Source organism: Lagopus muta, chromosome 2 (genome assembly GCF_023343835.1).
Source record: "Lagopus muta isolate bLagMut1 chromosome 2, bLagMut1 primary, whole genome shotgun sequence".
Taxonomy (NCBI): domain Eukaryota; kingdom Metazoa; phylum Chordata; class Aves; order Galliformes; family Phasianidae; genus Lagopus; species Lagopus muta.
The window spans coordinates 35,546,621-35,573,327 of NC_064434.1; the positions used below are offsets into that span (position 1 = coordinate 35,546,621).

Genomic DNA, 26,707 nt, shown 5'->3' on the forward strand with positions numbered 1-26,707 from the left:
AAATATGCCATATAGCATACATAAGGGAACATGGAAATTTGCAATCAAATAAGCTAAAAGAAGTTGTTAAGCTACAAAATTGTTCAATTCAACAGGCAGATGGAATGACAGCAGAGACACATCTACCTTAAGCCTGGTTTCCCCTACTGGAAGTAGAAGTGAGCACTAGCTCTCTGTGGAAAGCAGAAGGGAAGTTGTCAGAATTAGTCCTCACTCTGCTTTTTCCTGTCTTGAAAGGTTACTGGCTCCAACCCTGTCTTTTGAAAGAAACAGGAAATAACTTGAGCTTATTCTGTTTTCACTTGACCAAGAATCTCCTGACAGGGAAATTTTCTCTGAAGGCTGCCTGTGTATATGGAGAGAGAGGTGGCTAGGCACGTTGTATTACAGCTGTGTGGTCAGAGATGGAAAGATATTTTGCTTTTAGAGTTGTTTAAGACTTGTTTCTTATTAGCTGCAGGCCCTTGAAACAGAGGACCACACGTCTGGTTTTCAAAGGAAAAAAACCCACATTTCCCAAAAGCATGGGCAAGAGCTTTATACAGCCAAAAGCATGGCCTCAGCCTGTTAGCTGACAGTCTGACACAAATCACAGAACACTTCATCAAGTGCAGTTTTTGTTGAAACTGAGAACTATACAGAAAAAGTTTGCATGGACAATTTTTTCTTTAAATTAGTCTTTTTACCTTGAAACGCTAGCATTGCATTCCCACCCATTCTGGGAACAAAAACTAAGAGGTACTTACATAAAACAGGGATTTTGGTCCTATCGCAATTCAAAAGCAAGTAAATATACAAGTAGAGTAAAGTGTTTGATGCATGATACACCGGATGCACACATTCTTTTAAACCACTAGCACTGTTGAAGCCCATTTCTGGGTCAATTCATTTACTTGGATGGTCTCTTTTTTCTATTTTACTACCCCAATGAACCCACCTCAGCACTGGCTTTAGCAAGTACATTCGACACCGTGGGAACCAAAGGAAGCACAGAGAATACAAAGCTGCTGTTGAATCAGTCCTGGATCACATCTACCAAAGTCCTCTGTAGTCTCTTAAGCAAGTCTATACACTTTCATTTTGCTTACTTACTTTCTGGTTCCAGTTAACAACGCGTCCCAAATGCAGATGAGAAGAAAAGCCTTCCAGGGACTCACTCTTACATAAGATGATAGCTTCAAGAATCTTATACCTAGAGCTGGGGTTTGCAAGGTGTGGTGCTTGGCCTTTAGTTGTGCTGCCACACAAAGGAAATGGAGTGCTCTCAAAATGAAGAGCACAGCCTTCAGTCTTATTCTGGAAGAGTGAGCAGCTGCTGCAGGACATAGTGTGGACCAAGTGTCTTACCAAACACAAATACATACTCAAATACAGAATCAGAATCAGAGAACAGCTGGGCTTGAAAGGGACATTAAGGATCATCTGGTTCCAAACTGCCTGTTATAGGCAAGGATGCCTTTCAGTAGATTGAGTTGCTCAGATATAGTTGCCTCAACACCAAAACAAAGATGCCTTTTTTTGGAGGGTGCCAAGGAATCACTGTTTTCACCTAATGGGACTGAGCCCACCTGTCCCCAAGGACCACTCAGATAGACAAGCAGCAGATACATTTTACCCCCATTCTTGAGAAATGCTGCAGCCAGCCTTCCAGTCAGAAAATCTCCTCAATGCCTCCTGCATGCTTAAAAGATACAGAGGCAAGAAAACAGGGAAGGATAACCTGGGAAGTCTGGATTTGGATACCTTGGCTGCTCTCAGACGGGCAGCAGTTGTGGGTCAGCCTGTTCACTGTCATGTGAGATAATACGAAACCAAGAGCTTAGAGAGAGGTAAACATATCCAAGTAGTTCACACAAGGTGATTTGATCATCGCTGACCTGGTGCATGGACCTGTGCTGTAATTCTTAAATGATGCATCAACTTCCACCACAGCACTTATGGAGAGGTGATGACAGTATTTTTTTTTGTCCACAAGAAGCCTCAAAGATTTTCTGCTAAATGTTTTATCTTACCATTATTTAACTTTAGAGCTGATACCTTTCAATTCCAGCTGCTAGGTGACACCTTGTTTACTTAACGGTTTGACTGTAAGTGCATATACTGCAGTTCTCTGCTTTCCTAAGACCAGCCATGGCTATTATTACTGTGGGTCCCAGGCTGGTGGCAGTCTCTGGGTCACAGCAGGAAACTCCCGGTGCCATTTTAATTATGAATTAACCTTCTCTTCTCCACCATGTCTTCTAAAGCCTCCATCACTGGCTCTTCAGTGACCTAAAGATGCATGATGCAAGCTTTAAGAAAAAAATAAATAAATCCAGAAATACAAAAAAGAAAATTAGAAAAGAGAAAATTTCTATCTGCAGGAAACAGATGACTACACTTAAGCACTCTTTTATGGTCAGATTAAAAGAGTAAAAGACAGGGAGGTTTACATGCTGCGCTGGTCTGTGTTATCTTAGAACCTTAAATTCTGCCCGACTACATTTGCACTGAGTGTCAAACTTCAAAGTACATAAAACATGTCCCTCAAAGGCAATTTGCCTTATTGTTAGGAAATAATGTGGAGTCATACACATCACTAAGCTGTTTGTTGCTAAAAACATATGCTGAATTTTCTGTTGAATTTAATCTGGTTTCAAAACAGCTGCCAATGGCTCTCATGATAGCTTCCTCCAGTGAATTAAAACATGCTTCCTATAGATAGACCTGATACTCCCTTTTTATTTAAGTCTTAAAACAACCACTCAAGCCTCATCTCAAGCTTTCGGACAAATTAAATCTCATCTTTAAAACAGTCCAAGCCTGGGCTAGAAGGAGATGTAGTTTGACCAAGTATATCTGAAGTATTTGTTTACTTCCATACAGTAAATAAAGTGCCCAAGGATACAGATTTTAGTAGTGTTAGACTGAGCTGGGACTTGGAGCTGTTTGCTGGCAGCATCCCATAAAGTGGTACAGATGAAAATTCAGTGCTGCACAAAAGATCTGAACTGGAATAAACCAGCCTTTTCTCTTTTCAGAGCTTGCATCGCACATGTAACAGCAAGTATGACTACTTATTCCAATAAAAAACACCAATAGCCTGCCTATAAAATTCACAATGAGTGTCTCATTTTCAAATCCTAGTAGGGTTCAACTGCTTTCTGCTCACCTAAAACCTGTATTTCATCTCTGAATTGAACTATACTTCCTACTCTTCATGTTTGTTGACTGCTGCAGTGCATCATTTGAATAGATGCCATATTCCACCCCATAATGTGATCAGTTTCACTGGTAGTTGAGAAAAACAGCCAATATAACATTACTCGCTGGGGAATTCTTGTCAGAAAGTGCTGTACAGAGATAAAGCCTTATCGTCTTTGGGTCTTGGGAACACTAACGAAGCAAAACTTGGTACTGGGATCAGGAAGTACCCTACAGGTTCTGGCATCAGATGTAGTGAAGCTGAGCGATGACTTATCTGGGCTCTATCTGTCTGTTCAAATGCCAGATGCTTGGTATTTCTGGACTCTTAAAAGAGCAGCTACTTATTTTTCCAATGCAAAAGAAATTCAAAGCTTTTTTTTAGAGGGAGAAAAGGAAAAGGTATGAGACTCGAAAGAAGAGAGGGGAGAAAAGCAGGATGTCTTTCAGACTACAGAGCCAGAGTGCTACCAGCACCAAGGAACAACTCATAACCATAACTAAGCCACCTCGGCTTCAGTCATACCCAAAAAAACACTTAAATACAGCAAACGCCCCCCCCCCCCACCCCTTGTTAATATTTAATCCACCATACGTACTTACCGCTTCTGCTTGTGCCCTTAGCATGGTCTGCCTCTACTTTTTGAGATGTCTTTTACATTTTAAACTATGTTTTCAAATTTTAAGCAAGACAGTTTCCACACTACAAACTCCTTTGCAATAGTGAGGACAAGCACAGCCAGCCAATCAGGCAGGGCTCACCCTCAGCAACAGGCACAGGTATAACGAAGGCAATAAAATGGGGCTCACTTATTGCAGCAGAGAATTTCCTTCTTTGCACTAACCTCAATATCCCCTTCTACAGTATATTTTTATATGCTTACTTGAATCAATAAATTGATAGTACAGCTACCACCAAAGGGAGAGAAAGGAGTTACTGCAAGATTTTCTCCCCTTTACATGCATGTATGCATGGATTTTGTTGATACTGTATTTGACTTTTCTCCACTGGAAAGGATCAACAGGGAGTCACCTCCCATCAGAAAACAATGGGAATTACACCACACAGAATGACAAGGAGGTGGCTTGTTTCATCACTGCACTGCAGGGCTGGAAGCCTTTGCAGCAAGAAATGGATAGCATTTCTTGTCACACAGTGATGGTCTCATTTCTGTTTTATTGCTCAACTGCTAGAAACAAAATACACTATTTCTATCTTGTATTGTGCTATACGTGCAACACACACAAAACACTTCTGTCTTGTGGTTTCTCCTAATTAGTATCACTACCACTGAAGACCTCAAAAAGTACTGGAATGCTCATTTTTATCCTCAATATCGACCCATGGCCTCCAGCCACTCTGTGTCATGAGTGTTAGCACTATGAATCAGCAGCAAACACACCACATTCCCTCAGAGGAGCTTAGGAAACTGAAGAGACAGCTTCCGTCCATACGGACTCACTGGAATGGCACTGCTGAGGGGAAGATGAAAGACAAATGGGTCTGAAGCCTGATGGCCACAACCTCTTGAGGCTGCTCTGCAGAAAGCCCTTGGGTAGAGGTGGCAGCAGAAGGATTTCAGGTCACTGATGACTCCTGAGCCATAGCAGAAGTCACTCAGGCCAGTGCTGTGATCTGTGAGGATCACTGCTGGCTGATACAGCCATGGAAAGAGAAAACCACATTAATGCTGAGAACTAACCATAGTTATTCCTAATACGTAAGATGCTCTGAAAGTAGTGCTTCCTATTTCTTTCCATGGAAACGACAACAAAGAACACAATAACAATATTTGATAGAGCAAATTCTATGCTACAAAACACTATTTTTCAGTGTAATCATCGCCATTAGCTGATTTGCATGGATAAGTTGATTGAGACACTCTTCATTTTGTGTGTGACAGCTGTTCATGACCATCTAGAATGAGACTTGTCTTTTGCATTGATAGCCATTGCTGAAATGCAACATCCGCTGCCTCACTGTGTTTACATTCACTGTTTGCTCTCCATAAACATTCAGTAAGCATTAATGAATGCTGAGTGGTGCCATTTTCTCCACATGGAGGAATTCAGTTCTACCTCTTTGCTTCTTACAGATGCCATTTTGTCAGACTGCCCCTCTGCTGCCATCTGTCACAAAGCAACAAAATGTAATGGAATACTGGTTAAGAGCTATTGGGCAAAGTTCCACCTCTACTGCCGTACCACCAACAACATACACCTCTGACATCATGGGTCAACCTAATAAAAAAGGAGGCAATGCTTTTGAAGGAGCCATCGTATTAATAGGGTCCCAAAGAAAAAGGGTCTTCTGTTGTTCCCTGCTGTTTAACATCAGCCTTCTAGCTAGGAAACAGGCATGCAGCAAGCAGTTGCTTCTTACCCCCCTGCTCCCCATTCCCACATTCATCAGCTCCACACTCCTGCGCAGAGCACTCATAGCTCAGTCATTTCATTTCTTACAGACACTGTATTCTTACATACACATGAGGCATAGGGAGAGGAAAGAGATGAAGTAAGAGAACACTGGTTATTTCTAGGGTGAAAAAAAGAATAGTAATCTCTGTCAGCCGGTGGGAGTATGTAATAGCTGACCTCTTGCACTCTGTCTTTGATTTTTCCCTGAACCCGATCATCTTCTGTTGGCTAATTCCCAGTGTTTTTTCCTCAGGCTGGTGGGCTGGCATGGATAGTTAACAGCTGCCAGGATTTCTCCCCCATCAGCGCCGAGTAATTCTAATGCTAGCTGCCTGGCTCCATCCCACCCAGGGTGCCGCATGCCTTAGCCTTCCAACACAATCAGCTTTTGCCGGCCTTGAGCCTAAATCTATCTCCCATCCTGCCTTTCTTCTTCTTCTGATTAACTATGTGAGGGAGCCAGCCTGTCTCAGCTGAAGGACCAGATGACAGATTTCACAGGGCTGGACCTCACAGGGAAACAGCAGATTTCACAGCAGCCTTAAGTAAGTAGAAAAGTAATGAAGACGCAGAGCAATTCAGCACACAGTGTATGCCAGCAGACCTCTACTTTGAACACTGCTCCATTAATTGTAAGGAAGAGCAGTGCAGGTCAACAAAAGTGCTCCCCAAGCACATCACACATCCCTTCCTACAGAGAAGAATGACCTGGAATTACCTGATGAAGGTTTTATTTATGTGTACATCTCAAAGCCACAAAAACCCACGCGGGTTTGGGAATTTCATTTCCAAGATGTAGGAATCACAAACAACAGAGGAGGCTTGTTGCTGCTGTTCCAATGTTTTCCTCATTGAAGGGAAGTCTGTTTTCAGAAAGCAAGGTGTACACGATATCTGTGCAGACGGTGCTATTCTCGCCAGCCCCCAGCTCTCAGCCTGCCCAGCCAGACCTGCTCCCTGTGCACTTTTAACAGAAAAGCTGGGCAGGTAATAATAGCAAATAAAAAGCCTATTCTGCAGAGTACTGGCTCTTTCTCAAGGAAAGTAGAGTACCACTACAGCATGAATGACTCAATCATCTACTCAAGAGCTATTACTTGCAGCGATGAAGCAATGTTAATTGGATAATGGCCTGCTGCCAGCTAATATTGGCATGACCTACAATACCCTTGGCTGACAGCCGTGTCTGCCTCTCTATCACACCTTTTTTTGTAATCTGGATGGGAAGTGGAAACCATTAAAAATGCCTCATAAGTGCCATTTAACTTCTTATCATGAATTAAAAGCTTAATTAAGTGCCTTGTTAAAGGAAGGAAGACCAGCTTTTGTGATTAAATAAAACAAAACAACAGTTAGGGGTATGGATTAAATGAGTAACTTTACAGCTTCAAACTTGAGTCCTGGAAAATATTAATTTTTGGATGCATTTAACAGCAGCTGCTAGATGAAAACAGCAAAACTGCTATAAAATACCCAGGGTGAAAAGCACATGAGATTGTAGTTGTTTACCAAAACTGCAAATGAAGAGGAAAGTGTAGAAGTTAAGAGTATTGGGTCCTTTTTTATGAGCTGTACAGAGCTGCAGCTGACACACTTCAGCCCTCAGTCTCGGCTCTGAGTCCTGTCACTTCACATGCCACAACCACATTTGAGCACTTGCTATTTCGTGGCTGTTTTTCCAAGCACTTATCTAGACACTGAAATATGCTGCTTTAAAAAGAGGTGTAGCATGAAATTGAATTACTGGTGTCGGCTTGAAAGGGTTTATGGAAACTCTTCAATCAGTGCAAAATTAGCTCCATACTGACTCAGTTTAAATAAGTTGATTAGGAAAAGGTTTTAACTAAGGCACATTAAGTCATGCTTGAAGTGACATGAAATGTCCAAAACAAGGTTTTACACTGGTTTGAAATCCAGTAAGCTCAACTAGGCTGCACAGACATATTGCATGTGCAGAATGTGTCACTACTGAAATGATGAGCACATCATAAAGCCTGCACTTACTGTAATTGGATATAAACAAGAAATAATGTACAAAACATCTGTTCGCTGTTTAGCTAGACAACAGTTAACAAGGACTGGATGCCAGATTAACAAAAAAGACCCCAATATGCTATAAAGTAAAAAAGAAACCCTCTGCCATCCAGTCTTCAGAGGCAGATTTACTGCTCTGAATAATGAAAAAGAAGTTCTTTTGTTTGTCTGTTAAGTTTCCTCATGCCAACATAACATGACTGCAAAAGCTTTATATATAAAGCCTTACCCAGCTTCAACATGAAGCCTTTGATAAATAATAATGGTCATTCTCCATAACTGTGTACTTTAGCAGTTTTCAGACCACAACAGAATTTAAAACACAATTCTTGCATGACTGACTTAAAAATATCTTAGATAATTTAGGAGTTTTGTCACCTTTGGGAAAGTTTTGAACTGTGAAGACTATATTTAAAAACAATTTGTGATCTCTGATTTACTATTACAACCATATGCCAATGAAAGATGTTTCTAAGCTTGACGCTAACTTTGACTTTTGTCTGATTTTTTTCCACTGCTGCCGTAACTCTCTATGAGCAATTAAGTCAGTTCTCACATATAACTTTAGAAATAATTCATGGGTTTCCGGAGCTCTGCAGACCATGGACTAAAAACAATAGCAATGGGAAGAGCCATTAGCTTGTGAATTGAAAAAGACTCTGCTAACTTCTTTTAATGCAGTATATACAAGATGGTTCTTTACTCCACATTATCAGCTTCCAAAAAAACCCAGGTGCTGCAGCTCCTTTTGTAAGCAGCTCTGACATGCTTCATTACTGAAGACACTTCACATATCTAAGCACAGGAAACTATCATGGTATACATCCCAAAGAGCAGGAGCAGAGGAGTGCACCTTAACCAAGCAATTATCAAGAAGCCACAATCTGCATCAGGCAGCTCTTGTTAGCCTCAGTGACTAACATCTAAGGATTAAAGGAAATTATTTAACTGACCACCTCACACACAACTACTCAAATACGTTAGTCACTGAGCAAATTAGACTCCATGGAGCTACTAGTGATGCATGTGCATGTGGAAGATGTATGTGCAATTACGAATTAGTAACTGTGCATATCTCTTTTGATAGGCCAAGGATGCTCCTTTCTGCTATGAAAAGGTAAAGACTCTTCAAGTGACTGTGGCATGTGCTGAGGTGGAGCACAATTTCAGAGTAAGGAAAAAACCTTATGACCTGGTTTGACTGCTTATGCAAAAGCAGGGACTTTACTGGAGCTGTAGCAGCAAACAGTGTAAACTTAACTCACTAAGGCTTTTCGATCTTGAGATACATACTAAAATATAAAACCTCAATACTCTATTTATCTAAAGGGGATTTATTTAAATAGAAATAATTTGTGGTTGCAAAGGAAGAATGCTTTTTTTAATATACCATCTAATATAAAACACATGTAAAGATAAATTTTTGTGTTTCAGATCTTTAGTGTCATATAAACCCAGAACTGTGTTATTAAGTCCCATCCTCTGGTCTTGAAGGTAAGCAAGCACCGTCCCTCTGTCACCTTACTCCTCACACTCATTAGTGGCTCAACACCTCACTGCTGCTGTGATTAAGTATCTGCTAACCTAGTTTAACTAAAAGCCATCATAAACCAATCAACCATCACTACTGTCAACAGTCTTTTACTATTAAAGAGAAACTTCCCCCTTTTAGCTGTTTCACCCGCTATGCCTACATGGAACTGTACGTCCTTGCAGCCATCACTCTGGCAGCATGAACTTGCCATAGCCTTTTCTCCTCCTCCTTATTTAAGCTGGGGTCCTTCTTAACACCAATCACTCTCACATTCTTCAATTATTGTTCTCAATTTAAGAAATTATACATGGTATCCAAGAGGAGGTCTCACCAAGGCTTTGTAGAAGAGCCCTGATGCTCTTGTTGCACATGTCAGTCATTGGGCATCTACTGTAACCTCTCTGCTTCCACCACTTTGCTTTGCAGGGTAAAAGCTATGCAACACTGCCTGAGACATGATTCTTCCACTGGAAATTATTAGTGGACAGTGTCGAATCATTGTGTGCATCCTAGCATGTCCTCTGTGATATATGTGAACTCCTATGCAAAATGTCTGGGTTGAAAACTCTTCATGAGTAATACTCAGTGTCAGGACTTGTGAAGTCATGCCCAGTGACCTACTTCTTCCAGTGCTCTCCACCTTGCATCATAACAACATCACAATACCACTGAGGTCTCCAGAGAGCTAAATCAGAGAGGGGAAAAATGGTGTGTGACACTTCAGGACCTGTCATCACCTAAAACGGTCTCATACTTCTTCATTGGTGTTAAGCAAATGATGCTGAAAACCCCTCTGCCTCATGCTGTAGGCCAGAAGAGCTCCTTCCAGAGCAACTGCCTTCCTGAGCCTTGGGGATGTCACCACCACAGAGTGACCTGCACAGGTGGGGACTCAAGGCAGGCACGGGGTGACCACAACCCTTGCACATCCCTGCCATCAGCATGCCCTATGGTATCTTCAGTATTGCAGTCATAGAACTGTGAGGAAATTACAGTGGGGGTGGAAGCCAGCCAGTGAGATTTTGTGGTAAAATAAAGTAAACTTTCCAGTGAGGTATGTATTTCCTACGTCCCTTGGCTTCCTGCTGTGTGAGCCATGCTGCATGAGAAAAGCCTTGCATTGTGACAGAATGTGTTGGTGCTTTCTTGGCAGAAAAAGCATGGCTTGAAACAGTTAAATCCCAAAGCAGTTGTGAAGACAAGAGAAAGGAAGCAAGGCTGAATGGGACACAGGAAAGGGGAAAGACGAGAACAAGGATATGAACTGCTGGAGAGGGGTGGGTAGATGAGACTCCAAACAACGTGACAGTTCAAATGACTTTTCAACAATAACCTGCTGTCTAACAGCCAAGTGACCCCTTTCAAATTTCCTGTCTGGAAGAGCTGAAGAATATTCGGGTACTGATAATGTGCTGAATGAAGTGATAAATACTGAAGCGTTTTAAAGCTTTGCTGCTGTAAATGTGAGGAGTGCTGGCAGGTTTTGCTCTCCCCTAGTGAAGAAGGCTGTGAGAACGTGTTCATCCTCCAGCTCCCAGCAATCCTCAACCCATTCCAACCCCAAAACCACAGCAGCAGCAACAAATACCATACCTCTTCTGGCAGGCTGACAACCAGGTCATTTTCCGTCTGCCCCACCAAGGCCTGCAAGAAGTACTCGCTGCAGGCGGCCAGCACAGCCCGGTGGGCGCGGAACTCCTTCCCCTCCACGATGAGCGTCACGTCGCAGAGAATATCTTGCTTGCGCTGGTCATTTAAGCAGAGGAGAATATTGGTACAGTGCACTGTTGACTCATACACATACATGGGGGAGTCAGTCTTCTCATCCACAGACATGCCGTTCACACCCTGGAGCGCAGGAGAGGAAGAACAAAACACAGACAGGTAGTGAGAAGCAACGCTCGATTTAGTAGGTGAAGCAACATTACATGGGAAAGTTTAGAAGATTTTAGCAAAAATAGCGAGAATGACTACTGGGTCTTCTAATAGTGAAAAAAGGGGGGTTTGTCCTTGCTTCTGTTATTTTGACACTGAGGGAAAAAACCCTCAAAACCCCAGCCTTCTCTCAAGAGGACTGAGAGTGCCATGTGGTTCCACTAAAGACCCCCACTCAAGCGAAAGGCAAGGTGGGCTGTGTCTGATGGAGCCAGCCTCCAGATGGAGTGACTTCATTTCTCACTCAGAAGCAGAGATATTCTAAGCCTTAAGGGGGAGAGAAAGACGTTTGGTTGCTTTAGAAGAAATCCATTTCCAGGTTTTCACACATTCACTTGTGGTTTAATGTCATTTACAGAAAAGTGCACTTTCTGAATTCCAGGACCACAAACACAGGAAAATCCCCTGAGCTCTGCGGAGCTCCAACTATGGGTGGCTGGGCAGCACGTGGGTGCTGGGGCCGTTCCCTCCTGCTGAGATCTCCCCGTGCTGACAGCAGCCCGACGTCTGTAGGACATGCAACATGCGCTACCAGACTCTGAGTTAGGAAGTTCCCTGCCTGTTGCTCTGTCGTTTCTGACGCATGTCGCACTGTCAGCACCTCTCAGCACAGCCATCGGGTTGTGGTGGTGTTGGGGGGGTCAGGTTCCCTCAACACCCAGCACTGCGTGAACCCCGTCAACACTTGGACACATTGAACTCATTTTTCTCCTACCCAAAACTTCCTACTGAGCATCAGACTGAATGCTGTCTGCATTACTTTCCTGCTTCAGCTTTTCTGACTAAGCAAGTGGAAACCCCGTGCTGTGCTGAAGCACACTTGGTACCTGAAAACAAACTGAACATTTGTTTGAAGGTTTACATGGGAGAAAGGATTATTTGTATGTATCAGTCTACCTGCTGCCAAAAGGAAAGCAGTGCAAACGTGCAAACTTCAACTATTTTAAGGAATTGTTCTTGTCACAAACAACAACTGCCTTCCAAGCAGCATGACTCAGAGCTGAGGGTGACAGAGGAGAATGTTCTGGTGTAACACTGCTGTGCCACAAATACTTGACTACTGTGCAGAGTGGAAGCAAAATCCCTCCTCCACTACTTTTTTTGAAGAGGATCTTTGCAGCATTTTCCTTTCCTAGTATGATAGACAAGTACGTTGGCAGATAGAAAATATCTTAAACTATTTCTCTTGCATTCAAACCAGGATACTGTTTTCCTAAGGTGTCATTCAGAAGATAGTGATAATCCAGACAAGAATGGGTTTAACAGGACCTGCGTTCTGCTTGTAAATATATCCTGAACTTCTCAATGATAACTCCATCTTCCCACTTCTATAGTATTTATAAGCCATTGGCTACGATGCCTCTTTCCAAAGAGTTATTTTTGCCAACATTATGGAACTCTCATATTATCACAGTTCTTAGTGGAATGCTTACAGCATCTCTCTAATGGAGATTTACAACATGCTGACTCAGCCTACGTTTCTGGGTACACTGAAATGCCTGCATTAACAGAAAAACAAACAATGCGACATCCACCTTCCTTTTACTGACTTCACACCCAGAGATGAGATGCAAAGCTGCTCATCTACCTGCACACAGCTGCGGGAGGGAGACATCTTGTTGTTTCATGCTACATGTTGGATTTCTTAGCCAGAGGAAAATCCATTCTTTTTTTTACATCGTACAGTGACACTAACGAGAAGAACTGACAAGCAATCATTTTATTAGCACTACGGTAAGGCACAGAGAAAATGATACTTGGCTCATCCCACTCACAGCTTTCTGTGTAACTGAACTCTGATGCTAACGATAGTGCTACAGTGATGTTCTAAGTGGTCACTCTTGCGTGCTATGAAATGCAAGAGTTTACAAGAACAATCTAGTGGGAAAACCTGAGAGTTGCAAATGACAATGCAATGGGGAAAGCTTTACATTTTCTTTTTTCCAGGCGTGTCTTCTGCCTGTAAGTATCAGATGGTGACGAAACATACAAGAAACCTGAAACCTGACAGGTAATTAACACAACACCAATTACATTTTCAGTGCCTTTATTTTTTTTAAAACAAAAATCACTGTTTGCTTGAAATCGCTTTTTTTACAGTAATACTGCAATTTGTGTGAATCAAACCCTGAATTAGTTGGTTACTAATTAGTAATTTCCTACTTTTTAACTACAGCTCACATCAGGTGCTTTTTTTTTTTCTTTTTTTTTTAATTAGTTGCACACCCTGTGAGGTGATGACAGTACCACAATGAATTTCCCCACTGGCATGTGTGTCTGCTAGCAAACCCGACTGATGTGCTGCTGCAGTGCTGAGGCTACACTGGGGTAAGCTGGGGCAGGGCTACGGTTCAGGACCACCAATTTAACAGCTTTTAATCTTTCAATGGAAGTGATTTCCATTCTTTTCCTTTCCATGAGCTGCCGCTGACCCCCAGGCACAAGGTGTTTCCTATCCAAGACGGCTTTATCTGACAGGAGCAAGATGTTAAAGCCCCGCTCTCTGAGGTACACTGCTCATTTTCACAGAGAAAGGCGTCAGTGCAAAGGGAGAAGACCAGTGTAAGGTTTGGAATACAGAAGCATGTAAATTGTTAATTATTTTATTTTCTCCTCTCTCAAGAAGAGAAAAGCAAAGACTTGGCTCCGAACAAGCAAGCAGGGCTGGAACTCTTTCATGCAGCGTTAATTCAAAATGTGTACTTTTTTTGCTGAATTTGATGTTATGCTGAGTTTGCAGAGCATTCTTCATGGAAATCATTGTTATGCACTTGGTATTTCTTCAAACTGAAGAGAGAATGACTTAGCAAGCCTTTCTCCAGCCTGAAAGAACACGCTGTGCATTTGTTTGCATATAGGTCACCATCTTGCCAGAAAAAGCCTCTTTGAAACAAAAGTTTCCAGCAAATGGCAAGAGCTACTGTGGGCAAGGAAAGCACCATTGAAACCTTGAAAAAAAAAAAAACAAAGCAGCTGCAAATAAAGGCCAGCAACTACGGTGAAGCAAAGTGGAACTCTGCCTGCCCTACGCTTCCACAGTCCGTGATGGGAGATGCCACTGAGTCCAGTGGTAGGGACAGCCCGGAGCTGAAAAACCCTCCAGGGGCCTAAAAAGTCATTCGTGGAACATCTGAATCACTTGGGTTTGCAGCATGCTGTCTGTATGAGTTGGCACTTGCCCCAAGCTCTCCAGGAACCTCTGAGTTGCTACCAAAAATACATTGCCTACCATGAAACCCAGCTCCAGTCTCACAAAAGTAGAGGGTAGGCAAGACTCTGTCTGTTTTTAAAGGAAAATGTTAGAAAGAAAGAATATTATCATGACAGACCAGAAAGTCCTGGCAACAGAATGGGGTTAATTAGATGGGAAAGTAAATCTAGATCATGGTAAAGGTGCAGCATGCTTAACCAAGCAAATTATCATCGTGACAAAGCAGCATGGCTTCTGTACAGAGAAGTCATGTCTCTGATCTGCTCTATTAGAATTCCTGAAGTGTGTCAAATTAGCAGCAAGGAACACGGGTATATGTAATTAGTGTTGACTTTCAGAAATCCTTTGATAAAGCCTTTACAAAAGGCTGCTAGAGAAGCTTGATTGTCACAAGGTAAGAAGCTGTATCAGACTGGAAATCACTTAGGTTAAACTGTATTAACAGAGAAGGAATACACAGGCTATTTTCAGCAGGTTAATAGTAAAATATCTCCAGAAATGAAACAGCATAAGCTGTTAATATGTGTCTATGGACATACCACCCACAACACGCTTGAATTCATCTGGTATCCATAGTTTGTGCTCTCCATCCTTGGAGGTTTTGGACCTTCTTTCAGCTAGGTGCTGCACTAGAAACCTCTTGACATCCTTTCCAACAAGAACTTTCTGATGATCCTACACTGATGAGTGGCCTAGAAGACTATAAATCATGACAGTGAAATTGAAATGGATAAAATTAGTTTAAATGTCAAAGGCAATAAGGATTGTTGGAAAATTCAGAAAGACAATACAAAAAAAAAAACATTAGATACTACAAAGGTGTTGCACTAAATCCAAGGCACACACACAGGTGGCAATTAGAGGAAAAAATGGATTTTCAGAGTGGTTGAGGTTGGAAGGGATCTCTGGAGATCATCTAGCCCAGTGCCTTGCTCAAAGCAGGATGACCTAGAGCAGGTTGCTCAGGACCATGTCCATCAGCGCCTGAAATACCAACAAGAAGGGACAACACACCACATCCCTTGCCAGCCTGTTGCAGTGTTCGACTTCCCTCACTGCAAAACAGGGACTATTTGCTCTGTAATCCAAATTCCCATTTGTAGTCTTTCAGGAAAAAGTCAGACTGAAGACATACAGCCTAGATCTTTAAGGCTATCCAAGAAAGCAAGATGCAAAGGCAGAGTTAAGAAAGAGAAACATTTTAATACAGAGATTATGTATTTTCTAGTCACTTCTGGTGTAATGTAGTGTGGTATGTGCGTCCAGTTTCCCATGTTGAAACAAGGAGAATAGAAATCCTCACAAGGACAATGATAAATATGATTGTCAAAGGAGAAACAGCCCTCCTCAAGACCAAATGTATGATCAATTTGATAAACACTATACAAAAAAAATACAAAATAGAAGATAAAAGGTCATAGCAAGATTGCTATGTTTTTCTTCTGAGGTTACAAATATGAGAGCACATCATCCACGTAAAAGGTGATGTTATGCAGGGTAGAAGTTTACATGGAATGAAAATTCACACTCCAAAGCACTGGCCAAAAGCACACTGCCTGGGCAGGGATCATGCCTGCCAACCACAGTCGTAGACAGTGATTATTTGATGGATGTGAATGCAGGTGAAATCCCAAACCAAGCATCTCCAGACATCTCTCCTAAAGTGCTCACCCTCTGTCTCCAGCTTCAGGAGATGGATGTGGGCATTGAAGCTGCAAGCTTGAGGGCAAGCAGTAGGGAGCACCTGTCCACAGGTGGTGTGTGTCCCTGACACCAGGGGCTCCCGCACTGTTTTTAAATGGCAAGTGGGAGGAGAATAACCTTCCAGGGCTCCCTTGCTCATCTAATATTTTTTTCTACATAAAGATACAACATGTGTGCAATCAACACCTTGGTTTTAAAGAAATTTATCAATAACTGAAATTTCAGAGCTCCTAAAATGACCATCCTTATAATTGGTTATTATGATCTCTCAATTATAGATATAACAACAAAGTATATGATTATATTGTCACTGCTTTCCTTTAAAAAGAAACTATTGAAAGGCTTAATGATTAATTCACCATTTTTGAGAGCTCACTGTAATGACAGAAGACTACATACAAAGGTCTCCTCAGTGAGCCCATTATTCAATTAATATATGCTGAATACCAAGCAGTCATAGTCATATGAAACTCCTAAGAACTGTGTGAATTTTTAACCAATTAATTATCAATTACAACATCATAAAACACCAGCACAAAAATAGAAATAATGAAATTTAATTATACATTATTCTTCTTAGTTGCTGCAAATACTATACAAGACTGATTTTGATTAATAATTCATACAGCAATAAAGTATCAGGAAAGATAATTATACTGTGCCACAATTCTCACACTGATTTCTGTAATTACAGATTACAACAACGTTAGCAATTTAAAAAGGTTAGGGAGCAGTAGTAATTTGCTATGTCATCCTCAGCAGTATTAATGCCTTCTTCTCTCTGCACCCCAGATAATTGAAAATAGACTAGAAAGCCGCCAGGCGACATGGGCTTGCCTACTGCCAAGGCTACAGTGGGTGCCAGGGCCATTTGCAAGAATATCTTCAAAAATAAGCTTTCCACATTGTTCAAGTAACTTCAGCTAGAAAGTAGAAGATATATAGCCAAGTGGAAAAGACATTACACAGCATTTATGGCTGGTATCAGCCAGCATGCACTACTGCTGAGGTGATGGCTGGTGCTTCTGACCTTACCACCTCAAAGCAAATCTTCATCTGACCACAGCTGGAAATGGGAACGGATAAGGAAAACTCAAGCAGCCGCTGGGGGCCCAAGAAGCATTTGGTAATGCTGGTCTCCAAATCAAATCAAGTGCTCACAGCTCAGGGACAATCCTCCAAATATTTTGGCTACTTGCAGTGGTTTCGCTATCAGAAGACTGCACACAAGTAAAAGTCTACTATAGCTTCAGTTGTGCCATGGATCTTTTTTTTTTTTTTTAAATAGGTGTCAGGATGCCCGTAGTCTTCTGTAAAGAATGTTTATTTAACCCCCAGACGTCTACTCTGCAGAAACTGTGTTTCAGGTTGTTCAGAGGCTGGTACCATAATGAAGCAGGGATTCCTAGTGGAGGCAATCTTGAAGAGTCCAAACACATTTATGTTCTACACATGGATAAAATCTGTTTCTTGACTTCAAAGAGTTGTGTTGTCATTGTTTTTTGAGAGAGTACTCCAGCAGAATGCTGTAATGATAGCTCACAGTCTTTAGGGACTGGCGTTAACTTTCAATTAAAGTCCATACATGGTACATGCATAGATATATAAGTGTTCTCTACAGGCCTACACAGCAAAGTACATGTGTATTTTTGACTCAGGAAAAATAATTATGCTACTAATTGTCCTAAGCTCATTAAATTTGCCTTAGTTCATCATGCATTTTCAATGTTCTTGTGATATAAATGGTAATGTCTTCAAGAAAGAAGCAATAGTGGACAGGGTAGGGGAAGATAGACACCTCTGTCCTTATTTTTCAGACACACTCAACAAACATATATGTATATGGAAAGTGAGGAACACAGGAAAACTCCTTCCTGACAAAGTCTCTTCTCACGGCTTCTACATGGCCCTTACAGTAGCTGGCTATGGTGGAATGGGACTGGAACCAAATCTGTTACTCAAAATAGCTTACTCAAAGCAGAATGGGAAATGCCCAACCTTGAAACAGTGCCAGGATCAAAACAAATAACATATTATGTTTTTCTACAGTGGCCAAAGGCTTCAGGACCTTGGGGAAAGAACACAACCTTTTGGGTTACTCTTGGTTAATCTGGATTGCTAGATTAAAGAATCAGAGATTAAAAACTGACCCAGTGATTTCTTTTGATTGTTTTATATATATCTCATCGTACTTTAGGATAGTAAAGAACATGCTTCTCTTTTGAAATCTCTTTTGCTACTATGACTATAAAAATGAAGGCCAGGCTGAGCTAAAACAACTATTGCTTCCATTTTACTCTTTTTGTAGCCTCTTCGTGTGAAATACTACAACAAGAAGTTATCTGGGTTCAAAACTATTCATTTTCCTTATGTGTTGTTCTCAAGGAAGCATACCCTTTCAAAACATCAGGGCAATTCAGTGCTGAAGCTTTGTTTTTGGCTGCTATCAGTACTTATAGTTGAATGAGTATCTAAAATGAGCACTGTTTTTTTGTGAAATTCCTCTGGAGGAGAAAACTTCTCTCTCAGAATTACATTTCCTGGTTAATTTTATCCTCACTTCTCAAGCTGTATCAATTACTGGCTTTTTTTGAGTGTTTTGTTTTGTTTTTTCCTTCAGAACTGGCTAAAGAGGCTTAATCTGAGGCTGTGACCAAAATCACTGCTAACATTTTCAACTATTCAAACTGTAGAGGTTGCACACATGACAAAAGACCACTTTTTTTCCTGTTTTACTACATGGTTGTTCTGAAAAAAAAAAAAAAAAAAAAAAAAAAAAAAAAAAAAAAAAAAATTGGATCTTGATTTTTTCCCCCCCCATAAAATGCGAACTTTTTATCTTTGCTATAACTTAGCAGGCATTTAAAATATCAGTCATATTTCCGTGGGACACAAACCAGGGTTTCTTTTGGAACAGGCCTGCTCTGATTACCATGCAAAGAGCAATACCACATGCAGTAGGTGACAGGGTTAAATTTGGGACAGAATTTCTTAGGGAATAAATTCACAGCTTCTACTCATAGAAAAGAATACAGGTGCTGCGTTCTCCATGGTATCTGAGTCAATATCTGCTTGTGCTGAGTTCTTGACAACTGAATGGATAACAGCAATAATGTTTTTCTTTGATGGCATATGTACTGAAGGAAAATAATTTCCTTATCCTTAAATCACAGTTTTTTTCTATTCTAAAAATGAAAAAAGAAGATCTACTGACTACTGTAGTAAGATGCACAGATTCATGTCCTCTGAACACTGGAAAGCCTATCAACATATGCAAGTAACCATTTTCAGATGTTCTTATAACCATGGAATGATCAGAAGTTCAGTGAAATGACTGTCTAGCAGGACTACACCACGAGATTTTGAGGGCATTTTTGATCCTTCAAGAATCTGAGCACTGCCATTTTGTTATTGGAAGCTTTTAAGCGAGAGCTGCAAGTATTCCCATCATCTTCACAATCTGGCACATGCCTAGATTCCTGTTTAAATTCCTTTTATCCATAGTCCAATCCTTACTCTGGAACTGAACTGCCTTTCCTGTTGCCGGCAGTAAATCATCTGCCAATGAAAGGCGTATGGAAACCATCGCTTATGCTGCCAACACCTAACAGGCTACAACCAGGCTAAGCAGAGAGGATGTGGGATGCAAACGGGCATTTTGACTGAACACACCAGGAGGCTGAAGAAACCTGTGGGTAAAGGTTTGATGCATTGGAGTTCTGGTTCTGAGGGTGCCTACAGTCTGCACCTGCTGTCTGGGAGAGGACTGTGAAAACAGCAGAAGATGATAAGTTTTACTTCTGTAAGATTTAGAAGAGCTTACAAAAGCGTCTTTGCCATGGTTAAGATCAAGGGATTAAAGTTGCAAATACCACTGTAAGGAGAAATAGGATTTTATCTTCATTTTAGGATACTAAGATTATCTATCAAGCTTTTCAATGCAGCTTTTTCAAGTTTATTTGGTTTCTCTGCCCCCACAAAACTACAATGTACTCTACATACTTAAAGCTGCAAAAGCCATCAAATCAAATAGGAGATTAACATACAAAACCCAAATCTAAGCTACATGTTATCCCAGGGAAGCAGAGTGGCTTGATTATTTCTATTTGAATTGGCACACTCTACCATGGGAGCTTTAATCTCAGGGCATTCCTTCACTGGGTCACAAACCCAAAAGGCTGAAACGACCATCTCATCTGGTCTTAAAAGCTGCCTTTATCATGGAGACTTGGTGTGTTTAGAAAGCTCTCTTTTCAACTGTTACTGGATTAGCCTCCAAATTCTCCCTTGACAGATCCTGAGATAGATGTTCTGCTACTTTACCCAGGGCTGACACCAAGCTAAAGCAGCCTACAGTTCCCTGGGACATCCCCTTTTTTTTTTTTTTTTTTTTTTAATTGGAAATATAGTTGGCAGCCTTCCAATTTTCTGGAATTTCCTCTATTTCCCAAGATTTGTTATAAATTAGCAAGCACTTACCAGAGCTTTTCAGCTATATCCTTTAAGTCTTATGGATGTAAAAATTACTAGGATTTGTTGTCAGAATGTTGAATTTCAACCGCTCCTGCCTGTTTCAAGTCCTCTTTTTCTATAAGAAGCAAACTTTCTCTTCCGTCCACTTCATCATACGTAACGAATACATTATCTTCCATACAAAAACAATCTAAGGAAACATTTCTGCATTTCCTGCTTTCTCATTTATTTTTTTTTAATATTGGATTAATCAATGTTTTACCACTTCTTCTATTTCTTCACTTAACCTGAATGGATTTGTACTAGAATAATGATTTTTTGTAATTGATGACAGTGTAAAATCATAATTTTTGAGCAGTTGGTGGAAAATTCTTCAGCAATTCAGTGCATTCAATGCTTTTTACATTAAATGCACTATTATGCCAATACAACAGTTCTAACTTTGGAAAACATCTTTTTTGGTTCTGAGTACAGTGCCAACATACAGTTATAATCTACTGGCAGGTGTTGTGCTTTGCTTACAAAAGGTCAATGTCAGCAATTTGGGCCCCACGATTCAAATTATTTAAGCCTGTAAATAATAGCATCTGACAAACTGCTTCCCTTCTCTCTCCATTTTCCCTTTCTCTCATGCAGTATGTTATAAACACTTATTTTCCAGTTTATTCTTAAGCAAGCCATTCCCATTAATACTCGTATTTCTGTTCATGTGCCCCATTTTCTCATACCTACCACTTAACACTAAGACCTTACCAAGTCTTAACACTAAGTCTAATAAAAAGTCAAACTGTCCATTTTGTACAGCCCTAATGACTTACGTACACCAAAAGCACAACAGGGTTGGCTTAAATGGCTTATTTATAGTAAGTGTGCAGCCCACCTACTTTTACTCATTTATCTTTAAGTAGAACTTAAATTATTTATTTATTATTTATTTATTTATTTATTTATTATTTATTGGTAGAGAAGAAGAAGCCACCAAAGCAGACAACCCAGACATTTTTGGAGACCCACAAAACCCAAAGCCATTCATCATGCTCAACAGCACGGTGACCGCAACCCATTCCTACCTTCTGCCTTTTCTCTCATTTCCCAATGGGACAGAACTCTCCAGGACACCTAAATGCCCAGAGCGACACAGTGAGGGCCTTGTCCCTGCAGTGGCAGTCTCTACAGGCACCCACTCCCAAGATCATGGCAGCCTTGACCAAGGACATGCTTCAGGCAGCTGTGACCGATGGAAGCTTTGACTGCCTGATGAAATGTATCCCACTCCTACAGTCTGGACAATCTTTGTGAGATAATGGTGTTTGATATACAAACAGTTCTTTTCTCAGAAGAAAAGTCTGTATGCTTTTTCTTCTGAAAATTGAAAAGCTATATTTTCTATGGGTTTCAGAGACACGTAATTAAAGAATGTCAAATTTGCATGCATACAGAATCTAACTGAAGGGTGAGCAGGCCATGTTACAACATTTCTTGCTTGACTTGACAACCCTAATATTCTTTTAACAGCTCCTGTGCATAATTCCCTTACCTTAAACAAACTAAATGTGCCATTGTGCAACCCAACCCTACAGCTTACACAAGTCAGGAGTAGGATGGAAACCTTGAGGTTTCTGCTTCCCAACGGCTGCTGGCTGATTATTACAGCAAAGCAGTTTGCTACATCACACCAAATAGAGTTAAAGTGAGCAGAGCATGGCTCTGAAGCCTCCCTTGGTTTATCAGAAACCAGATTTCAGAGGCAGCATTAGCCAGAAACTACCAGTGGCATGGGGATTTCTTTTCAGAAGTTTTAACCTGGTCTGGCTGGTTGAAAGGATTTCCATGCGAACAGTGACAGCGGCAGCCACATCCACAGCTCCAAACCTTTTTCCAGCTGAGATTTCACATATTTGCTCCCCAGCATGGGGGCACCAGAGCTTGAGAAGAGTTTAAAAAATTTCAATCATTGGCAAATTCAACACATAATTTTAAGCTTTATTTCCCTACTTGGTTCCCCTTCAGCTGAAACACTGTGGTAGTGGTTTCCCAACTACAGTCTCTGAGAACATCCCAGTGAGCAAATTGTAACCCCGTGCACCTGAAGCCTGGCAGATGTATTGTGGCTCAAAACATAGCTTTGCAGAAGGAAGCTGCTAGCAACAGTGACGAGATATAACGCAGGCAGTCCTATTTACATTGCACATGTACAGTAAGAAGTACTGGGAGGTCCACATGCAGCAGGACTTAGCTGGCACATTCCAGCACTTATGTGGCAAGGTGTTGAATACCTTTAATGAGATTTGAAGGAGCTCCGCAAAAAGCAGGATCAACCCATAAACACATGAAGACAAGGAGATTACACTACAGATTGATAATTATACAGTATAAACAATCTGGGATAAAACTCTTTCGCTCCGCTGGAGACTGTCATGTTTACGTACAAAGTGAGGAATCTATAAAGCTTATTGATTAGTATTTCAAATGCAGCTAATCTAAAAGCATTACTTATTATTAGGTAAAATACACAATACAAACAGAAGCTAGGAAACAATCAATACTTCTGAGCGCCTGCAATACCCTACAGCAATTTCTGTGCTAAAAAGGGGAATAAGCTAGATGGCAAACTCTTGTGCCTGGCAGTGAGTTCCTCTCTCCGCATACATCAAAGCTGGAACAGTCCACAATGTAAAATCAAGCACTTTTTTTTTCTCGCTTCTTTCCCCTCAGCTTGTATGTACCCTAACTTTACCTAATCCATACTGTTAGGGCTGAAATAAAAAAAATAAATTATAAAAAACCCAATCCACAAATTCTTCCAACCGAATCACTGTATTGTGCTTTTTGGACTTGCAGAAGAACGCAAATATTGTTATGCAGCATTAAACCCAATATTTCTAAATGAACTTGACCACATGGGTGATATAGCTTCACAAAAAAAACAAGAGACAATTTTTTATAAACAGACTACAGAAAGATTTTGCTATTAGCCCAATTCAAATACTGTGGAAGCAGTCAGTTAATTTGTAACTATCAGAAGTCAAGATCAGGTAGGTGTACCTACGGATTCATGTCATTAGTTGGAAGAATTTAAGTCCCAGAGAGACACTGCCCAGTTATATGCCCAAAAAACGCTATTTTTTTTTTTAAACAAACTATTTGTTGCTTGATGAAATCTGGGACAGTTGCTACTTTGTTATAAATGACACAATGCTCCTCCGTCACGGCATACTATGCTCCAGCACTGTGTCTTAAAAGTAGACATGTATTTGCATATGCATATACTTCTGCATGTTTATATAGGTACGTGTGTGTGCACATACACATGCATGCATATACACAATGCACAGCTAATTAATATCTCTTAGGAAATGCGTATTGATGCCATTGCATGTTTCTGCTAAATGTCATACTGTCTGGTATGAACATTCCAAACATATACAAACGTAATTTGGAAACACAGACAGTGACAGATCAAGGGAGAATTGTTTTCAACTAAAAGATGGGAGATTTATGTTACATAATTAGGAAGAAATTCTTCACAGCGAGGGAGGTGAAGCATTGGCACAGCTGCCCAGAAAAGCTGTGGATGCCCCATCCCTGGAGTTTTTCAGCACAGGTTGGATGGGGCCCTGGGCAGCCTGAGCTGGTGGTGGGCAGCCTTGTCCATGGCACAGAGTGGAGCTGGGTGGTCTTCAGAGTCCCTTCCAATCAAAGCCATTCTATGATCCTATGAAACTATCTCAACTAAAAGGGTCATTGGGCCAGGTCAGTCAATACAGCTACCCAGATTTGTATCACTGGGAAATACTCCTTTGACTCGGTGAAATTATGTGGACAGTGTTTTCCGTAGCAGATATTCCATTTATTTGTCAACATAAACACAAAGGTCCAATCCTCTCTTCTGCGTGTGGCAAGAATTTTTCAAAAGGAGCATAAGAAAGAGGAGGAATTTGTGCCAACTTTTTCAGTAATAATAAAGAAGAGATGTACAAAAAAAGCTCCAAAACAGGACTAGTTTAGAGGCAATGCTTAAAAAGTTGAAGAGATAGGGAGGAGCCAGGAGTAAGGATGCTAGATGTACGGGTGAGTGGAAGAATCTGAGATAGAAGGAAAAGAAGCAAGCTTGCCTCAGGAGAGAGGAGGCTGTGGGTTAACAGGAGGAAACGTGGAGAAGATCTATCTGGAGATGCTTCATGGGAGAAGGGAGAAGTGAGGCTGGTGAGGTCAGGAGCCTCCAGGAGGAAAGGGTAAGAACAGAGAGTGGTTCATGGGAAAGGGCAGCTAGTTTACAGTGTTCTCACTATGCAAAAAGCAACTCAAGAGGCCAGACATAAAAGACAATGCATACTAGTGTGAGTATGTACAGATGCTTGGAGGAAGAAGAAAGGAGTGGGCAGGCAGAAGAAAGGCTGTGCTGCCCAGAGCAGGGAGAATGGCTGCCAAAGAGTTCAAAAGAGAAATGGGAATGGAAGTGAGGTGGAAAAAAAATGTTGCTGGAAATTGTCCTGTCCACCAAAGGGGTATGAGATAAGGCTTTTTCAAAGGGAGAGGAGGAGAAGTCACAGGCTCTCAAAGGAGAGTAGAGAAAAGTGTCAGAGAAAGGACAAGAGGGGAGAAGCAATTTACTAGTGAGAGACAGTAGAGTGGGTGATGACATGATGCCAAGAGATGGTAATCCACCTGATTGAAGAAAAAGGCCCAAGAGATGCCAAGTAAGAGGCAAGGAGCAGAGAGGCTATGGAGGTGGCAGTAAGAGCCTCAGCTGAAAATAAAGCTGCCAGTGGAGCAGCCTGAATGCAAGGGAAAAGAATCAAAGAATGGCTTAGATTGGAAGGGATCTTAAACATCATCTATGTCAGAGATGGGTGACGTTTCAGCAGGGAATGGACAGACATCCAGCAACCACCAGGATGATCTTGGAGGAGAAACAGAATAGGAAAGAGGGGAAAAAAAACAGCTCACAATAGGTGTCCATGGACAAAAAGGAAGCTTTCAGTAGAGCTGTGTGGCTGTGTGTGATTGATGTCAGCTTCTTCTTGCAAAACAGAGGCACAGCACTGCATATGTCTCTCTAAAGAAAGCAATGTGGACAGCAGCTCCTGCATGTTACAGAAGGAAAGAAGGGATGTCCTGGGCATGGTGAGGAAGCACTTGGAGCTCAGTATCCTGAGTTGAGCAGCTAGCACAAAGGCACTTGCAAAGCACCATCTTTGCACAGCCCATCAGTGTGGGTATGGTTGTAAGTGAAGACCTAAGTTTAGGCTCGACATCCCTTTGGAATAAGAAGGTTCAGCTCCTCAGGAAAGTGACTCCTGAATAATGTAAAAACTATATTATGAGTGGCAGAGGGGTTGATTTCCAAATTAAGAGACAAAACACAGTTTCCTTACTGCATGGCACATATTTCTGAAGGTTTTACTTTCTAGTAGCAAGTAATTCATCTTGTGTTAAAGTCTGAAAAGTCTCTACTAGTTTTGAACTTGCAGACAGCTGGGAAATGCCTATTTAGGCTTGTGTGCACATCTCTGAGTAATTCCACTTGCTAAATGCTCTTCCAGAAGCTGCCAACTGCTTTTCTAACATTTTGCTAACTAGGGAGGGATATCACATCACATTATCATATATCATGTGAAATAACAACAGGGTGCTGGAGAAACAATGTGATAAAAATCAGGTAGTTTAGAAAGAAATTAAAGCCAATTGATTTGCACCAAAAAGGTCTGTAGCACATATACAGCATTTCAGAAACAAAGGGTACAGCTTCTAAATAGCAACAAAAAAGTAGTGCAAATAGCATTTGCAGAATTTGTCAAAGTAGATTCCTTCTCTTTGTGACAAATCAGATGAGACTGAAGCCCAGGACCCCTTACAAATGCGACTTGCTAGCACTCTGCTAACCCACCACAACCAGAGCGACAGCCACCTCTGCAGCCTGGCAGACGTGATTCAAGCTGGCAGCCGCCTGCACGTGCCCACACTGCTTGGCAAGCTTTCTGCAATATTCATCACAGCAGCCCAGAGGGAGTTGAGGCTCATGGTGCACCGAACACCCTGCAGTGCTGCTGCACAAGGCGGCAGATGCCCTGTGGATGACTGGAGTTAGCAGCCCAAGTGGAGGATGGTCAGAGGCCACCAGGAGAATAAGCATCCTGGGCAGCACTTGGGCTACATGGGAGGCAGGCTGGAAGGGAATCAAAGAAATCATTTTCCATGTATGTGTGAATGGA

At 41.4% G+C, this 26,707-nt stretch overlaps 1 protein-coding gene across 5 annotated transcripts in view; it reads right to left on the reverse strand.

Moving 5' to 3' along the window:
- The window catches only part of BACH2 (BTB domain and CNC homolog 2), a 180,956-nt gene that overhangs the window by 32,343 nt on the left and 121,906 nt on the right, over positions 1 to 26,707 (reverse strand). For all 5 annotated transcript variants that reach the window (XM_048937789.1, XM_048937788.1, XM_048937790.1 and 2 more), the window contains one exon: positions 10,763 to 11,017. In XM_048937789.1, coding sequence (XP_048793746.1) covers positions 10,763 to 11,005 — 243 coding nt within the window. In that variant the 5' untranslated portion in view covers positions 11,006 to 11,017. The remainder of the gene's footprint in view (positions 1 to 10,762; positions 11,018 to 26,707) is intronic.